Genomic DNA, 18,051 nt, shown 5'->3' with positions numbered 1-18,051 from the left:
TTAAAAACAGGATTATTATCTCATATAATCATAACATTTTTCTCAGAGCAGAAAAAATGCTCAAAAATCCAACAGACCTACTGTGGTAACCGGGAGGCCACATAAACACTTCCACGAAACAGAGTTGAAATAACCACACTTCTAAATCTGTTAGTGATTTCTCTTTGAGCACGAAAACAGAGTTCACACCATGCAAAGACTGATAGTAAAAAAGATACGATCCACTTGTTTTGAATCAAATCCACTGGATCTCCACCAGCGGCTGGTTATAAAATCAGCCTGTGAGGAGTAATATTAATTTTGATGCACAGATTATTAACAAATAAATAACATGTGCTGTCCGAGCATGTCATTACATCAAACCACTTATATAATACAATATATACAGGACACCCGATAGTAATAAAGAAAGTGGCAACCAGATAACTTGCTGAGAACAGAATGGATTTTGCATAAAATGTCACGGTGGTTTCGCGATGCATTACTTGGCAAGTGTAAACAGGAGAGCATGTACGGGGATGTGATGAGATGTGTCATTTTCATGGAGGAGATTCTCTTCCTGAGGCTCAAAATAATTTGTGGCTGTCGGTATTCATTGACTTGATGATGTTGCAATAACAATGCCTCTAGGGGACTTGCCCCATCTGCTTGGAATACACTCTCAATTTTTTTGGAGTCGTCGCTCCAAGCACTGATATAACCAAAGTCTGGTTTCAACCTGCTTCAACCACATTTAACAGCTGGCGATGTACACAGAGGGGGGACTAACATATATGTAATCACTCTATTACTGAAAAAAGGAAATACATCACAGCTGAGCTGTCACGCTTACATTAAAACATGTGACCCCCCAAAAGAAGTTCACTATGGACATAATACTTTGATGCTGTTAGAATCCAATTCTGGTTTATTCTAGCTTTCTTCCTGAGACAGTATTATTGTTACCTCTAATCACCACACTATATCAGTCAGTCCCTCACTAGTTTTCTGTAGCATAATAGAAAACCACAAATTCAGACAGTTTGTCACTTACACCAAGACTGTAAGACAGCGAGAGCACAGAAGATTGAGCTTTATTGTTCCAGAACACTCGGTAGCTTGACACTGTAAAAAATTTCTACTTTCTACAGATAAAAAGGTGAGAGGGAGAGGATTTGCTGACTTAAATATAGAATTGGGTGTTGTTGAATTTAATGGAAACTGGTAGGAGTAAAGTTTTGTTTCCTGAACATGTCTACACTTGGCGGAAACATTTCCAGCAACCTTATGAAACAATTAACATAACGTTACCATAGTCACACAGCCTATTTGCAATTCTATTGTGTCTAATGTGCTGAAACGCTTTTAAAAACAAGACACAACTATTAGAAATTACCTATTTTCTCCCTGTATAAAATATATGAAAACAGTTATTTTGAATTGTAACAATTTCACAATATCCTTATTTTTGATCAAATAAATAATCGACTTTAGTAAACATAAGATATTTCTTTCAAAAACATTACAAACATATATCTAACTTGCCCCAAACTTCTGAATGGTACAGTATATACCACCTGTATAATGAATTTTATTTATTTGTATAATTATGGATGAGCCATATGAATTAGTAACGATCCAGAGAGAGAAAAACCAAGTCACATTTTTGGGGTGAGCAAAATGTTTGAGCAGCAATAATTATCATCTACAGTTTTTCTCTCTCTTCAGTTACAAATTTGGGCATGTTCCATTCACAAATTATTTTGGCTAAAGCCTCTGGTGTCATAATAGCTGTACTCGATATAGAAATCATTAATTCCACATTCCTAACTTGTTAACAAAATGTGTAGGTGGCTGGAATGTGTGAGGACTTGTACGGAGTCATTATCCCAAGGACAACATCTCCCAGTAACATCATCTGAAATAAACTCCATCACCAATTAGATGTGCATTCCAGATTCTTCGCAGGAAGTTCATCATCACATGTTTACAAGGCTGATTCTGAAGCATATTTGTCTGGTAAATGAATCTTTCCAAATACAATTCTGTCCGTCCATCTACAATTCAAAACCTCCCCGAGTCCGACTCTGTGAATACAGACAAGCAGGAGATATGAAAATAATTCGGAACTAAAACAAATGGTGTCATCTAATTAAAAACAATATTACAGGAATGCTGAATTAATGATTTCTCCCAGGGGTTATATTCCATCCTTTTAAGACAGGGCATGTAAAGTTGTTGGCTAGTTTAGAACAGGGATGTGGCTGCTGTCACTCAAGACAGCTCCCGCCCCTTCCCACCCCCTGTCAAGTATATAAAGCACTCAGGTTTTCTGTGAAACTCAGACCATTAGCAGTGTCACAGCTGATACTCATCCCTAGCCAACCAAGATCTGGATGCTACTTGGAAATACAAAATAATCCTTTGAGTGAATTCTAGAGAACGACTGAAATTATCAGGTATGTTTTCTTGGTTTGCTTATTCTGACTTGTGATTTTTGGCTTTAGTGACCTCAAAGGTCAAAAAATTGACTTTATGGCAAATCATTATCATTGCACCAAAGGTGCACTTGACTCCACAGGCAAGCATTAATCTTACTACTGGGAAATGACATGGTTGAGCAAAACTTAACCTCTGTGTAACTTTGAAAATAAATGAATGACTAGTGTGGAGTCCCCAAGGAACAGGAAGATCACATAATTTGGACATTTTTGCTCTGAACTAATGTGTTGATGAGAATTAGAAAAAGAGTGTGCTTTTTATATGACTAATTACATTTTGGCATGTCCTTCCACAGGTTCCATTCACGATGAACTCAGTGCTTCAGAAGGCTTTCCTGTGGTGTGTGCTGACAGCACTTCTGCCGAGCATCACAAGCGCAAAACCTCTGAATACAGATGGTTTGAGAAGGTACGCTCATGACTAAACCACTAATCTCATGTAGGTTTTGAATCAAACCTAATGGCTTTCTCTTGTCATCGGCTAGGCTCAGTGTTTGGCTTCAAGGTAGGGTGAGGAGAGATGTCCACAGCTTGTCCGAGAGGAGCGAGAGCGACTCAGCAGCTCTGCTGACTCAGAGGAGCAGCGATCCCGAGTCATTTGTACCACAGCACAGGTATGTCACATTCTCCGACTGAATAGACACATATGAAGGCCAAACTGACGAATCTTTATCATCTACTTTTGAATGTTCTGAAACAAATAGTAACATTTAAAATGTAAGACGAATGTCCAACTAAAAGGTTTTTGAAAAAAAAAAAACATTCCATGAATACTGTGACACATTTTGAGCACATTATTAAAGACCAGATCTGTTAACATTATTGGAATGTTTTGAGAGAATCTCTCCAGGAGAACTAATTGCTTTCTGTTTCTCTCTAGGAGTGTGAGGGTAAAGCGTACAGACGTAGCCTACTCAGTCAAAAGAGTGGAAAGAGCGGGCTGCGTTCTGTCCACCTGCTCCGTGCACGAACTGGCCCACCTGGTGAATATGATCAACACAAAGACGAACAACGCCCCGGCTGAGAAGATCAGCTCAAAGGGCTATGGACGGAGGCGGAGACGTTAGTTCCGTCAAACCTCCCTGCGCTAACTTTCCACGAAAGCCGTCTCAAGCTGGCATGGGTTCAATCTCTCTATTAAAGAACAACCCAGGAACACCTCTGCGGTTTGTCCTGAGCCTTTGGTTTCTATTGGCTCGGTTTACTGAGATACTTCTGATACCACCTATGCTGAACGTTAGTGTATTCTCTTCAGGCACAAAGGAGCAACTGGAGCATCCTTCTCTCCATCCTCTGCCTGATGGGTTGGACTGAGAAGGACTCATGTCACTTAAAGTGGTTGTGGAAAATAGGAGTGTTATCAATTGGAAAAATAAAAATCACAACCTTTTTTTTTTTTTTTTTTTTTTTGTGGGTCTAAGGCAATACGACAGGAAATAGGTGGTCAATGCTCTGTGCATGTGTTTAGCATTCTTGTCATTCTAATGGAGCTTTGGGACTTGACTCTCTGTCTCTTCTGCAGCACTGATGCGCCCTCTGCTGGAGGAATGAAGGAACAGCCTAGAACTCTGCCAGAAGAGGACAGAGAGAGAATAGCAAGAAGAGGGAAAAGGAACTAACTTTTATGACTTAAAGCTATTTACCTTGGAGGACCAATGATGAAGAGCGGAGAGAGAGAGAGAAAGAGAGAGAGAGAGAGAGAGAGAGAACTCTTTATGGAAGAAATATTTTTTGTTGTCCTCAAGGGACATCCACATACTTGAAGACTGATTTATATATACTGTGGGAGCTGTGCAATATTTAACTTTAATATTGTTATCTAGTCTATTACAAATGTGTACAAAGATGTATATTATGAAAATATTGTATCTTAAAAGTTCATATTTATATCTACATACTGTACATGTATTCTTAAGACACTATTGTATACAGAAAAAGGACATCTATGGTTTATTTCGAAATAAGATGTTTATCCTTTAATTCATATCGCTATAGCATTTGTTCCACATGAATCATTTTATAATGTGACACATGTTAATTAATGATGTATTAAACCCCAGCAAGAGTGAGGAAGGAAAAATTGCCTGTGTTGTTTCCATTATTTCCATGGCAGCTTTCGGTTCTTTACCTTGAAAAAATTCAGAATAACATAATAATATTAAGTGGTTTGAATGAATATAACAACATGTGTGTGTTGATTCCATCTAGATTGCTAGTGATAAAATGAATTAAATTTAATTTCTTTAAACAATAAAAAGCTTTCAATTACTGTCACTTGAGTAGACACGGTATAATATATATATACCTTAAATAACTGCAAAAAAGCTTAATAAAATCAGTTTAATTTAATGGTCTGTGGAAAAAATAAGAACTTCAAGAGCAACATTAAAAATCCAGCAGAGGGCGCGCTTTCCCCTTCAATTATTATACACGCTCAACGCAAAATAATAAGTAATTTTAGAAATAAATAGCAAAAGGTGAAGCAGCAAAAAGAATAACACTGATTAAATTATAAAGTAATTTTAAGATAATGTAATTCACTTTAACGTACAGATAAAAAGGCAGTCTTGCGAAACATCGTTCATGTGATGAGTTGTGAGATAAGCGAAACTGACAACTTCCACTTTTTTTGTAATTATAAGAAAAGCAACATTTAAAAGAAATGTACTTCTCAAAATTATGCTTAAAATAATGTACACTCACAATGAGATGAATTGGTTTCGAGATGCGTTATGTAGAAGTTCGTGTTATTTGACACAGCGACTAAAAACGCGGTGCTCATCCACGCGCAGGACGCAGCTGGACGCAGTCAGTGGCGTTTGAGTATCGTATTTTAATATGGATATAAATTTAAAAGCAAAAAAAAAAAAAAAAAGTTATGCCTGAAAGGTAGCCTCGGTTCCAGCCAAGTTCTCTGCTCAGATGAATAGAATGACAGGTGTATGTGTACACAGTGAGTGAGTAACATAACCAAAATATGACACAAGCACTGAAAGGGTTAAGTGCTATGACATTTTTCACTTGAAGATGCTGCTTGTAAAAGTCTAGAGGCATATCTTCACACCCAGTGAGTGCTGTATTACAGAGCACAGCAGAGTGTCTCAAGGGACAGTCACACACACGCACACACGGAGAGACAGATACAGTAAGACAGCAGGAAGAGAGAGAGAGAGCGAGAGAGAAAACAGAGGTCTGCACCCCTAAGGTGAGTTGGTTAATATTTCTCTTTAAAACAAAGTTTACTAACCCCTTGGCTATCCCTACTCTGTCTCTTTCTTACACTGTTTACATATCTCCCTTTGCAAAATGGATTAACTTTAAAACTGATGGATTAAAGATGGTCCAGTTTTATCAGGGGTGGTGGCATGTTTTGAATGTTCAGGCATTTCCTTATTCAGAACTGTGTTCTTGTAGATAAGGTAAGATGACGACTAACAACATTCTAGCATTTAAAGGGAGCCGTTTTACCCCAGTAAAATGCTGTAAATTAAGTGCTCCGGATATTCAGTAAACCCACTATGAAATAGCAATTTCCTTATGTGTTTTGCTTTTGTATCTGACGTTATATTTATAGTGTCTGCCAGATTGTTAGTACTTACCGATTTCCTTTTCCTGTTTTTGAATACCACAAGATTGTGGCAGTTAGCTGTCATCAACTTACTTAGAGGTAAACTGCCCCTCTTAATGTACTATTCTTATAAAATAACAACACACACATTCATTGTGGTGCTTTAACTGTGTAATTCTTCAGGAATATTCCTAGAATGCATGTTAAGCACATGAGGACTTTGCCTCTTGTCTCTCAGGTGGAAGTTTCATAGATCGTGTTGCAACTACTACATTGTGCAAAATGAGCAGAAAAGGAACTCCCCTATCCAAGCAACAATCAACACCCAGCTTAGGGAGGGGTAAGTTTGGCATAGTATATGATGATAATGTATCTGAACGCTACATGTTACCTTAAAAATATGTCTCTTTTGTCTGTGTAAAAGGCCAGTGGAACAAACTCCTAAAAAGGTGGCCTGCAGACGTATTGTCTGGTGTTGTCACTCAGTCAAAGTAGGTTAAAAGCATAGCATGACAAGGTGTTTGTAACATTCTCTGCAAGCATGTCGTAAAGTGCTCTATCAAAAGAGCGCTGCCCGTTTCTATAAATAACCTATTTGCATTGAAGCACTTTTCTCATGCCAAGTGTAGATGACTATGCAAAAAATGTTTGTTTTCATTTAAAGCTATTTAGAAAGCTGTTCGTTCAGTTACACTAATGACATGCATAAAATTACACTGTTAATTGTTTTGCTTTTTCATATAGCTTTATGAGTATGATTTCACTGGAATTTATTGTTTGCACCCTTTGATTACATGAAATTAGAGTTAACTTTAATCAAATTCCGCAAAACAAGAAGAATGCTGCGAATGTATGGCACTAAGTGGGCTGGACTTGAAATGAAAGAAAGCCTCTTCCGTCTTTGAGATGGTGAAGAAAGTGAGTTAGTCCTTCGGATAAAGAGAAATGTGAGGTAAGGGGAGGGGCATAGGCTCAGTAGGATGGGCAGGTGTGGAGTTACTGCTGCGCTGCAGGGCGGAGTTCAGCTTTTCTCAATTGTTTCCCTAAAAATTAGGAAAGGTCAATGGAGACTCGGTGTTAATAGGCTCAAATAAAAAGGACTATTCTTTCTGTCACACTCAATAGTCTCTCCAAGACAACTCTGTGGTAGCCTGACCTTCTCAAAGCGCAGGTAAATAAAAACTCTCACTGGAGTTTCCATGAATTGGTGTGTTTTGTGTTAAAATTTACTTTGAGCTTTGTGTTCTTCCATACTCATTTCAAGGTTTAACAAAACAAGGTGAGAGTAGCTTCAGTCACGGTGCTGATACAGATTATGACGTTACGGGAAGGTGTTTGGAACAGAGTGTTCATCTGGGCTGTGTGCCTGTCAGCTTGCGCTTTTCTAGAAGCTTGCTAATAATAATGCACTTACAGTATACTGGTGGTGTATGAGTTGTGTTGACTTAAAAAGGAGTTACCTGTGTAGGGTAGGGCATAGTTTGCGTGGGCTGGTTTAAAATCAGGTTGAGCTGTAATACATGACAGGTTGAGTTTGGGAATGTAAACATGGCTCTTAGTGCCATGCAGTGTATACTGCATGTTAAGCCATAGCGTATGCAGCCTTCCTTTAAAGGTTGAGTGATGTTTCTGGAACATGAGTAAGCCAGGGCCAAGACAATGTTATTCCCTAATAAAAACATAGGGGGTGGGAAATTTCCCCGACAGCTTGCAAGCTCTAGAACCTGCCAGCATTTAGAAGGGTCTCAGGTTTAGCTCACAGCTTGTTGTGACATCCAGCCAAGCTCTCTGCTGACGTGATGCTGTGAGACGCTTTAAATAGTGGGGAGCGGGATACTCAAGACTGGAAAACACTGAAGACCTAGAAGTGAAGACCACAGTTAGAAAGCAGCAGGAAAATAGAGTCTCCAAACACAGAGATCCAGTAAAAGCATGGCCAAATTAGGTGCTGAAGGTAAGAGAAAGTGTATATTCCAGCATTTGGTACAAAATGGTTGCTCAAGCAGAATACTAGGGGTCAGGAACATTCAAAAGATTGGACATTGGAAGGGTCAAACGGAAGTAAGGGGGAAACTGTGGCAAGCTTCTCTTCAATAGAAAGGTGATTTGTTGGTTGCACATGTTAAACAACAGCTCAACAATAGCACAATTCTTCTGATAGAATGGGTATTTTCAATGGGTCAAAGATGGGTTGAAATAAATAAGGAGTGATTGTCAAAATAATTGTTTGATTATGATATATTATTTAATACTAGTACTTTCATATATATATATCATATATATATATATATATATATATGTTTATTTGTGTTATACTGTATATTTTTATAGTAATAATATGAATGGAGTAATGAAGGAAGTGTGGTTTGGTTTGTCTGGTGAGGGTAACGCTCTCTCTCTCTCACTCACTCACTAGTGGTATAGAACATGTGACAAAGAAAAAAAGAAAGAAAGAAGCAGACAATGCCTAAAAATAGTTTCATTTAAATATATAATTTATCCAATGTTGAAGCCTCCCACATGACGGGGGTTTTCAAACATTTTGATGGCCAAAATATGATGATCACTTTCATAAAATATAATGGTAGTTATATAATTTAATACTATGGAAATACTATGTAAAATACTATGCATCATATTACTTACACGACATGTTGTTTCCAGTGTTAATTCATTAACTTTTGAATTGTCTACAATTACACTAAATATTTACTTTTTCTAAAGTTGTCAGAACAGTTTTTACTTGCCATATAAATCTATTAATATAAAACTTAATATATACAACTAAAGCTAGCAATTGAATAGCAGTTATTGTGTTAAATATTATTTATTTCCATATTTTAAAATCAGAATGAAACCATTATATTTTTAAGCAACTGTTAAAAATGTTTAATTGATATCTCATGTTATCATTTTAACTTTGAAAACCCGGATGCATGTGTGAAAACCTCTGTACGACACTCTCTTGCCTTTTGCATGCCTTTTCTTACAGTGTTGCATTTAAAACTTAACCACAAAGTTACACTTTGTAAATGTGTTGCATTAACTTCTGCTTCACAGTGTTGGTTGTTCAAGTCTTCTGATATATGAAGGAACAATGATACAATATTCTTCCTCAACTAGAGCACAAACATGATGTCTCAAGATTATCCTTAGTAAATAAATTAAATAAAGGTGCATGCCGTGCTCGCCGTGTACCATGTGCAGTTTCCTGCCAGAGGACACAACAACAACTGGTCTGACACTTTGGGAATCTAGTGACTGACCTCAGGACAGGAACTTGTTTAACCTCACAGATACCTGACTAAGACCAAGGCATAGAATGCAGAGGGAAACCTGAACTGTCTGGACCGATACTTGAGGACATGTTTATAACCATGATTTGTGCAGTTGCAAAACCACCATGGCTTAACTGCCACATTAAATGAAGTTCATTTTACCACCTTCAATAATAGTTGTACATTATGGCAAAATATAGCAATTAATTTATTGTGAAAATTCATACATATAATAGTAATAGCACATGTTGTTCATTTCAAAGTAATATTCTCAGTTGTCAGGTCTTGGCAACCCTTGGCAAGAACTTAGTTCTTTACTGTTATTCGCACAGACAGTACATTCCACTTAGTCTCATTTGACACTGGTAAGGGAGGTACGAGATGAAAATGGTAACACCCAGAGTATACTCTGAAAACTTTGAACAATTGCACACAATGTGCATAACAAGCTGTTCCTAGAACCTGATCATTAACATTAACTCATAATAGAAAGTAGAAACCAACATTCTTGGTGTTTATCTATTTATTGGCACCACTCCTTGCAGAAATGTCGCGTCAGTTCACAAAGATCTCTTTCCACGAGATGGATGAGAGAGTGCAACACTTGGCTGAGAAGGTGTATGCTTCGGCTCTGAAGGAAGAAGACACTAAAAACACCATGTCAATGTTCACCGTCCCTGAGGACTGTCCCATTGGCTTGCATCAGGCCATGGAGCGGGAGCTGCGTAAAGAGATAGAGGAGGAGAAGTCCGAGAAATCAGTCAAGAGGTCAGTAAACTCAAATATTGTACAGGACGTAGAACCAATCAGCAATTTGCGTTAATGCGATATTGGAAATGTATTTCTTATGGTATATGCCCCATTTTAGGAAACAGAGTTTCAAGCTAATGCGATCGCAGTCAATTTCCCTGCAACTCCCAGTTTCTCCAGAATGGGCAATGTCTGTGATTTCACCCCAGCTGACCCCGTCCTCACCTACAGTCCCCCTGCCAATCAATATCCCAGAATTCCAGAGGGTCACCATCAGTGGAGACTACTGTGCAGGGGTAGGAGGCAAATTATTTTATATATACATACACTTTAAATATCATATATTAAATAAAATGGTATATAAAAAGGGATATGTGTATGTGTATGGTCTATATAATAATGCATTTATACACACACACATACACACACACACAGAGAGAGAGAGAGTAATATAAGGGGCAGTTTAAGAAAGTGAATAAACAGGGCTGGGAATTTAATTTGAGCCAAATAGCTATGAATTAGTGAAGCTAAAAAGAGTACATACAAGTGACTCTGTTCAGTTCTGATTTGCATGACCAGTTTAGGTGTGTCTTCAGAGTCAAATACTTAGAATGCTGTGGTACATTAGTTAGTGAGTGTCCATTATACAGTGATTGCTGTTTGGATATTAATATTATGTTGGCGCATGAACAGACTATTTTGTTTGTGTTCAAATCTGTTACTTTTAAAAGTACACTAGCAGATAAATACCCTCAAAGCTAACATTATATGGACTTTAAGTCACAAAACTTTAATTCTAATTACCATTACAGAGGTGTATATATACATTACACTAATACATTCATATATGGGTTTGGGGTCAGTGAGTTTTAATTAATCATTCATTTTGATCATCAAGGACGCATTGAACTGATCAAAACAGACTTCTGAACTTCTTCAAACAATCCTGAAATTTTTTTTTTATTATGGGTTTCACAAAAATGTTCAAATAAAATCAAAAGGGGCACTACTGTTTTCAACATTAATAACAGTATAATTTTATATTATATATAAAACTGATGTTAAGAACTTTTGTTGGAGTCATGAGATGTTTTATTGGTATATATTTCTATATATTTAGTTATATATGGATCATTTTGGATGATTTGTAAATGTATTTGCTTTATTTTGTTATATATTTAAGATATATGTGTATTTGTTTAAAAGATGTTTCTTCTATCTTTATGACATTAGGTGTATTACGGTAATACATGTTTTAATGAGCATACAGCTTTTTGCACATATTTTTGTGGCCTTTGAGAATGAGCCTTCTGTGCTGTATCTGGACGGATCTCCTTCATCTTTGTATCAAAATTAATAATAGTAAATATTTTTTAAGCATCAAAATGGGGGAGGGAATCCAGAAAAATTCAGCTTTGCCATCACAGTAATAATTTACATTTAAAAAATATTAAAATAGAATATTGAAATAATATATTTCAATATTACAGCATAAGAGACTTATTTTAAAAACATAAAAAACTTTTGAACTGTAGTGTGTATGCTGGTGCACTCCTCGTTAATTCATCTATGATCACTTCTGACAGATAACAGTCGAGGACTATGAGCAAGCAGCAAAAACCCTGCTGACAGCACTCTTCATCAGAGAAAAATATTCTCGGCTGGCATATCACCGCTTTCCCAGGATAACAGCCAAATTTTTAAGGAGTGCCAATAATGAGATTTGGAGTGAGGAGGACGAAGTGCTGCCAGGTATGTCATGGTCAGCAACAGCCCATGCAGCGATAATGCACAATTACCGTAATTTCCGGACTATAAGTCACACTTTTTTTTCATAGTTTGGCTGGTCCTGCGACTTATAGTCAGGTGTGACTTATTTATCAAAATTAATTTGACATGAACCAAGAGAAAGAGACCTATAATGAATACAGCTATGTGATGACATAAGTGTTCAATTAAATTACTGCCCCAAATCCTTAATATTCTGTCTCAAAGACTGTAGGTTGTTTATTAAGTTTGGGTTGTTTATTAAAATTGATACTATAAACAGCCAGTCACGTTTCTATTTATGGCAGGACATACATATAACATAACATCAGCTATTTATGCTTTATTTCCATGGCAATAGATATGTGCCCTGCCCCGAGTGAGGGTGAGGATCCCTACAGTATGGACGACCTTCCACAGAACCTGAACTACTCCCTGAAGATGAAAGACGGAATCATATACGTCTATGATAATGAAGATGCCTTAAAACAGGATCAGCCACGGAGCTTGCCATATCCTGACTTGGAAACCTTTGCTATTGAAATGAGCCACGTCCTTGCCATGATTGCAGACGGACCGACGTGAGTTTCGTCATGTTATACTTTCCCGCAAAACCTCAAACCCCAACTTAAAGGAACAGTTCACCCATGAAATGTAAATTTTTTTGAAAATGTTCTCACACTCAGGCTAGCCCAAGATATAGATGAGATTGTTTCTTCATCAGAACAGATTTGGAGAAATTTAGCATTACATCACTTGCTGACCAGTGGATCCTTTGAAGTGAATGGGTGCCGTCAGAATTAGAGACCAAACTGCTGATAAAAACACAAAAATCCACACGGCTCCAGTCTATCAGTTAACGTCTTGTGAAACCAAAGCTACATGTATTTAAAAACAAATCCATCATTAAGGCATTTTAACTTTAAATCATTGCTTCTGACCAAAATTCGAACCACCGCTATAGTCCGTAATCTATAATATTGCTTTCATCTGTTCCGATAAAGAAACCAACTCATCTACATCTTGGCTGGCTTTCAGGGTGAAAACATTTAAAACTAATTTTTATTTTTGCGTACGAAAACACAATACACAATACAATCTCCAAATTGATAACAATGTATTCGGCTGTTGCTAAATAATAAACAGGATAGGTGGTATTCAGCAAAAAAGGAAACGCATTATTTAGACATTTTCTCTTTTATAGGAAGACCTATTGTCACAGAAGGCTTAACTTCCTGATGTCCAAGTTCCATCTACATGAAATGCTAAATGAGATGGCCGAGCTAAAGGAACTGAAAAGCGTTCCTCACAGAGACTTCTACAATGTCAGAAAGGTATTTATTTATTGGTATTTACACTAATGTTTACACTACCTCCTACATAATGGTCCTTTTCTAAATATACATATTTGTGAACATCTAGGTTGATACGCACATTCACGCAGCTGCTTGCATGAACCAGAAGCATCTACTGAAGTTCATCAAGGACACATATAAGACCGAAGCAGACCGGGTGGTGCTGGAGAAAGGTGGAAAGAAGTTCACCCTCAAACAAGTGTTTGACAATCTGAAAATGGACCCATATGATCTCACAGTAGACTCATTGGATGTACACGCGGTATGTATTTCACATGACATCATTTTTCTACTGAAGATCTGTAATTAAGAAGTTGCACTATTGTTTGTTACAGGGCAGACAAACGTTTCATCGCTTTGATAAATTCAATTCCAAATACAACCCAGTAGGTGCTAGTGAGCTCAGAGAGATCTACATCAAAAGCGATAACTACATCAATGGAGAATATTTTGCACGTCTCATCAAGGTAAGACTGATCAACTCACATCCTGATTTAGCAACTAATATATAAGGCTAAAATAAACTATAGTTGTTAGAGCACCCAGATTACTTTTTTAAAGCAGGAAACTAACAAATTGTTACTGTTCTGCACAGGAGGTTGCTCATGACCTTGAAGAAAGTAAATATCAGCATGCAGAACCCCGTCTCTCAATTTACGGCAGAGCCCCTGAAGAGTGGGACAGCCTGTCTAAATGGTTTATCAGGCAAAAGTTGTACTCCCCTAACATGAGATGGATCATACAGGTGCCCAGGATTTAGTAAGTCCTCCTCAAATATACCTTAACATACCAATTTAAAATAGTTTATAATTGTAATAAATAAAAAAAATTCATATTTGTATATATATATATATATATATATATATATATATATATATATATATATATATATAGACACACACACAAATATTAAAAAAAATATGAAAAATATATATGAATAAAATTACATATTTCACAATAAATTCAAATTGTGTACTTTGTTTTTAGCGACATTTTCCGATTAAAGAAGATTGTTCCCAACTTCGCCAAGATGCTAGAGAACATCTTCCTCCCACTGTTTCAGGCCACCGTTAATCCTCAGAAACACAAAGAAACGTATGTCTTCCTGAAACATGTAAGTGCTTCATCACAGCTGGCAAGACCAGTCAGAGCAGACTCATGCCACATTAGAACATTTAGTAACCAACAGGGCAATTACCAGCTTTAATACAAAACATTCATTTTACTAGAGGAACGAGCTTTCATGCCAAATCCCTTCTGAACAATTAAATGGTTCTCAGATGACTATGACTTCATGTACAATTGTCACGCACAATAAAATCACAAAAACAACAGAAAACATGGATTACGCCCAAATCAGTAATGTGCTCAATGTGTGGTTGATGTCACACATGTTGATGTCTCTATATTTGAACAGCCCGGTCAGTGTTTATATAAACCACGGGCCTTGGGCCAATCGTGGCCGTGGATGGATTTCAGCAAATCTTTGGATGTTTTTCTACAGGTGACAGGGTTTGACAGTGTGGATGATGAGTCCAAACACAGCGATCACATTTTCACCTACAAGAGTCCAAAACCTGAGGAGTGGACAATGGAGGAAAACCCACCGTACACTTACTACCTCTTCCACATGTATGCCAACATCATGGTCCTCAACAACCTTCGAAAGTAAGGCGCCATAAAGATCAAGCTGATTTCAGCATTCAAATCCATTGCAAATAAACAAGCTATTTCCCTCAAATTTAGCCGAAATCTTTAGAACTGAAGTTTTTGTTTTTTGTTTTTAGGGAACGAGGTCTTAATACCTTCCAGTTCCGTCCTCACTGTGGCGAGGCAGGATCCATCACTCATCTGGTGTCAGCCTTCCTCACAGCTGACAACATCTCTCACGGACTCAACTTGAAGAAGGTCAGCCTCAAAGACGGACAGTCTGTGTGCACATCAAACCACAAAACAAGTCATGACAAACAGTATTACTGTATTCTTTTCTTATGATTTGTTTTCTTGTCCGATTTCTCAATGCAGAGTCCAGTCTTGCAGTACCTGTATTATTTGGCCCAGGTGCCCATTGCCATGTCTCCACTCAGCAATAACAGCCTGTTCCTGGAGTATTCCAAGAATCCCCTCAGGGAGTTCCTGCAAAAGGGCCTGTGTGTGTCTCTCTCCACGGATGACCCGTTACAGTTCCACTACACAAAGGTCAGCATGGAATCAGACACTTCTGACACTGAATGAGTTCATTATGAATCTTTTAGAGCAGTCAGGTGATGTGATTTTATGTTATGTACCTGCAGGAGGCCTTGATGGAGGAGTATGCCATTGCAGCACAACTGTGGAAACTGAGCACGTGCGACGTGTGTGAGATCGCCAGGAATAGTGTGCTTCAGAGTGGTTTGTCTCATCAGGTACTCTCTCTGTCCTACCCTAGAAGACAGGGGTTTTTAATCTTTTAAATAACTTGGACGCCATATAGTTTTAATATCATATCATATCAGATTTACAAAGAGTTTCAGCTCAACTTTCGTTTCCGCTGAATAAAAAAGGTGACACTGAGGAACATCCAGTGGAAGTAAATGGGGTGAATTTTAAGAAATGCAAAGGTTTTAGGTTAATTAAAGCAGTTCCATTCATTCTTCTATTAAATCTTGTCTCTTGATCTGTAAAACTAAGCCATTTTACAGTGAACATTTAGTTTACGGTATGGTAACCAAGTTGTAAAATGTAATATAACTTTACACAGAATAGAAAAATCATGTTAACATGCATTTTGTCTTTTAACATTTATGAACTGGAAGTACCTTTTTTAGTATTATTTGTCACAAATGCTTCTGTGTTTAGCATGTACTGAACCCAGAATATTTCCTACAGAAAAATCTTTCAGTGCTACATTACCATCCATACGCTAAAGCACTTACAGTGGGGATCGAAAGTTTGGGCACCCCTTGCAGAATCTGTGAAAATAAGAGTAATTTTCAAAAAATAAGAGAGATCATACTAAATGCATGTTATTTTTTATTTAGTACTGTCCTGAGTAAGATATTGTACATAAAAGATATTAACATTTAGTCCACAAGACAAACAAATTGCTGAAATTATTAAAATAACCCCACTCAAAAGTTTGGGAACCCTTGGTTCTTAGTACTGTGTTCTGTTACCTGATGATCCTCGACTGTCTTTCTGTTTTGTGATGGTTGTGCATGAGTCCCTTGTTTGTTCTGAACAGTTAAACTGAGCAGCGTTCTTCAGAAAAATCTTTAAGGTCCTGCAGATTCTTCAGTTTTCCAGCATCTTTACATATTTGAACCCTTTCCAGCAGGGACTTTATGATTTTGAGATGCACCTTATCACACTGAGGACATTTGAGGGACTCAAACACAACTATTTAAAAAGATTCAAACATTCACTGATGCTCCAGAAGGAAACAAGATGCATTAAGAGCTGGGGGGTGAAAACTTTCAGAATTTGAAGATCAAGGTAAATTGTACTTAATTTGTGTACCGGGAAACATACAAGTATCTTCTGTTGCTTACGAAGGGCAGAACTAAATGGAAAAAAAATATATTTCAACAAAATAAGACAAATTTGGCCATCTTCATCGTGTTCAAAAGTTTTCACCCCCAGCTCTTAATGCATCTAGTTTCCTTCTGGAGCATCAGTGAATGTTTGAATCTTTTTAAATAGTTGTGTTTGAGTCCCTCAAATGTCCTCAGTGTGATAAGATGTATCTCAAAATCATACAGTCACTGCTGGAAAGGGTTCAAATATGCAAAGATGCTGGAAAACTGAAGAATCTGCAGGACCTTAAAGATTTTTCTGAAGAACGCTGCTCAGTTTAACTGCTCAGAACAAACAAGGGACTCATGCACAACCATCACAAAACAGAAAGACAGTCGAGGATCATCAGGTAACAGAACACAGGATTAAGAACCAAGGGTTCCCAAACTTTTGAGTGGGGTTATTTTAATAATTTCAGCAATTCTTTTGTCTTGTGGACTAAATGTTAATATCTTTTATGTACAATATCTTACTCAGGACAGTACTAAATAAAAAATAACATGCATTTAGTATTATCTCTCTTATTTTTTGAAAATTACTCTTATTTTCACAGATTCTGCAAGGGGTGCCCAAACTTTCGATCCCCACTGTACATACAGAGAAAAAAAAAAAAAAAAACTGAATGATTTTCTAGCTTAACCTGACATTTAAATTATCCTTGCAGGAGAAGAAACACTTCCTGGGTGAGAATTATCTACAGGATGGACCAGAGGGAAATGACATCCGTAGGACAAATGTGGCGCAGATCCGTATGGCCTATCGACATGAGACCTTGTGCAATGAGCTCAGCTTCCTAGTGGACGCTGTCAAGTCAGAAGCAGTGGCTGAAAAAGCCTCGTAAACATGGCAGGGTGACAGATAGTCTAGAACACGGGTTCATATGAGTTGACCCCACATCAGCATAAAGCCTTATCTTGCTAAAGGTGAAGCACTAAACATCCATGGAAATGCATATGGTTGCAAGTCATGGAGCCATGATGGACATATCCTTTCCCATAGTGCCTTCAGGGATGGATATATCTATTATATGTCTCACATCTGTTTCTTTTAAAATGGCACATTTTGATCAAATGTTCCTGTGTTTTGCATGATGTTTGAGGGAGCATACATTTGCTACCTTTTCTAATGAGAAAGTCTTCAGGTTTGTGGTTTAAACAAAGTGGTCATTTGTTCAGATGAATGTTTTACGCAATAAAAGGTATGCAATAAATGAATGCTTTACACAAAGACTGGAAAAAATTGCCTTGGTAAACTAGTTTATTTGCAACCTGAGATTTTGAGGCTGTAATTTTGTTGGG

General features: G+C 37.4%; 1 protein-coding gene across 5 annotated transcripts; it reads left to right on the top strand.

Annotated features, from left to right (window-relative positions):
- The first annotated feature begins 5,455 nt into the window (after window positions 1-5,455).
- LOC113118298 (AMP deaminase 3-like) lies at window positions 5,456-17,965 on the top strand. Of its 5 annotated transcripts, XM_026287361.1 has the most exons (17): window positions 5,456-5,685; window positions 6,113-6,147; window positions 6,287-6,388; window positions 9,872-10,094; window positions 10,195-10,372; window positions 11,663-11,828; window positions 12,205-12,424; window positions 13,048-13,177; window positions 13,266-13,460; window positions 13,534-13,665; window positions 13,794-13,957; window positions 14,186-14,312; window positions 14,703-14,866; window positions 14,986-15,106; window positions 15,224-15,397; window positions 15,493-15,603; window positions 17,418-17,965. In XM_026287361.1, the coding sequence occupies exons 3-17, from the start codon at window positions 6,331-6,333 to the stop codon at window positions 17,592-17,594; spliced, it is 2,340 nt and encodes a 779-aa protein (XP_026143146.1). In that variant the 5' UTR covers window positions 5,456-5,685; window positions 6,113-6,147; window positions 6,287-6,330; the 3' UTR covers window positions 17,595-17,965. The 5 variants fall into 5 exon arrangements, with proteins under 5 accessions (XP_026143146.1, XP_026143145.1, XP_026143150.1 ...); XM_026287360.1 differs by lacking the exon at window positions 6,113-6,147 and having other exon boundaries at window positions 5,457-5,685; XM_026287365.1 differs by lacking the exons at window positions 5,456-5,685; window positions 6,113-6,147; window positions 6,287-6,388 and adding an exon at window positions 6,516-6,539.
- The last annotated feature ends 86 nt before the right edge of the window (window positions 17,966-18,051 follow it).

The sequence above is a fragment of the Carassius auratus genome, chromosome 18 (genome assembly GCF_003368295.1).
Source record: "Carassius auratus strain Wakin chromosome 18, ASM336829v1, whole genome shotgun sequence".
Classification (NCBI taxonomy): domain Eukaryota; kingdom Metazoa; phylum Chordata; class Actinopteri; order Cypriniformes; family Cyprinidae; genus Carassius; species Carassius auratus.
The sequence above is the reverse complement of the archived record's forward strand: the minus strand, read 5'-3'. Positions and strand labels throughout refer to the sequence as shown.

Coding starts and splice junctions, on each gene's coding strand:
- LOC113118298 (XM_026287361.1), top strand. CDS start 6,331: ATGAGCAGAAAAGGAACTCCCCTATCCAAGCAACAATCAACACCCAGC. Junction 13,958..14,185: donor ATACAGGTGCCCAGGATTTA/GTAAGTCCTCCT, acceptor CTTTGTTTTTAG/CGACATTTTCCGATTAAAGA. Junction 15,107..15,223: donor ACGGACTCAACTTGAAGAAG/GTCAGCCTCAAA, acceptor TTCTCAATGCAG/AGTCCAGTCTTGCAGTACCT.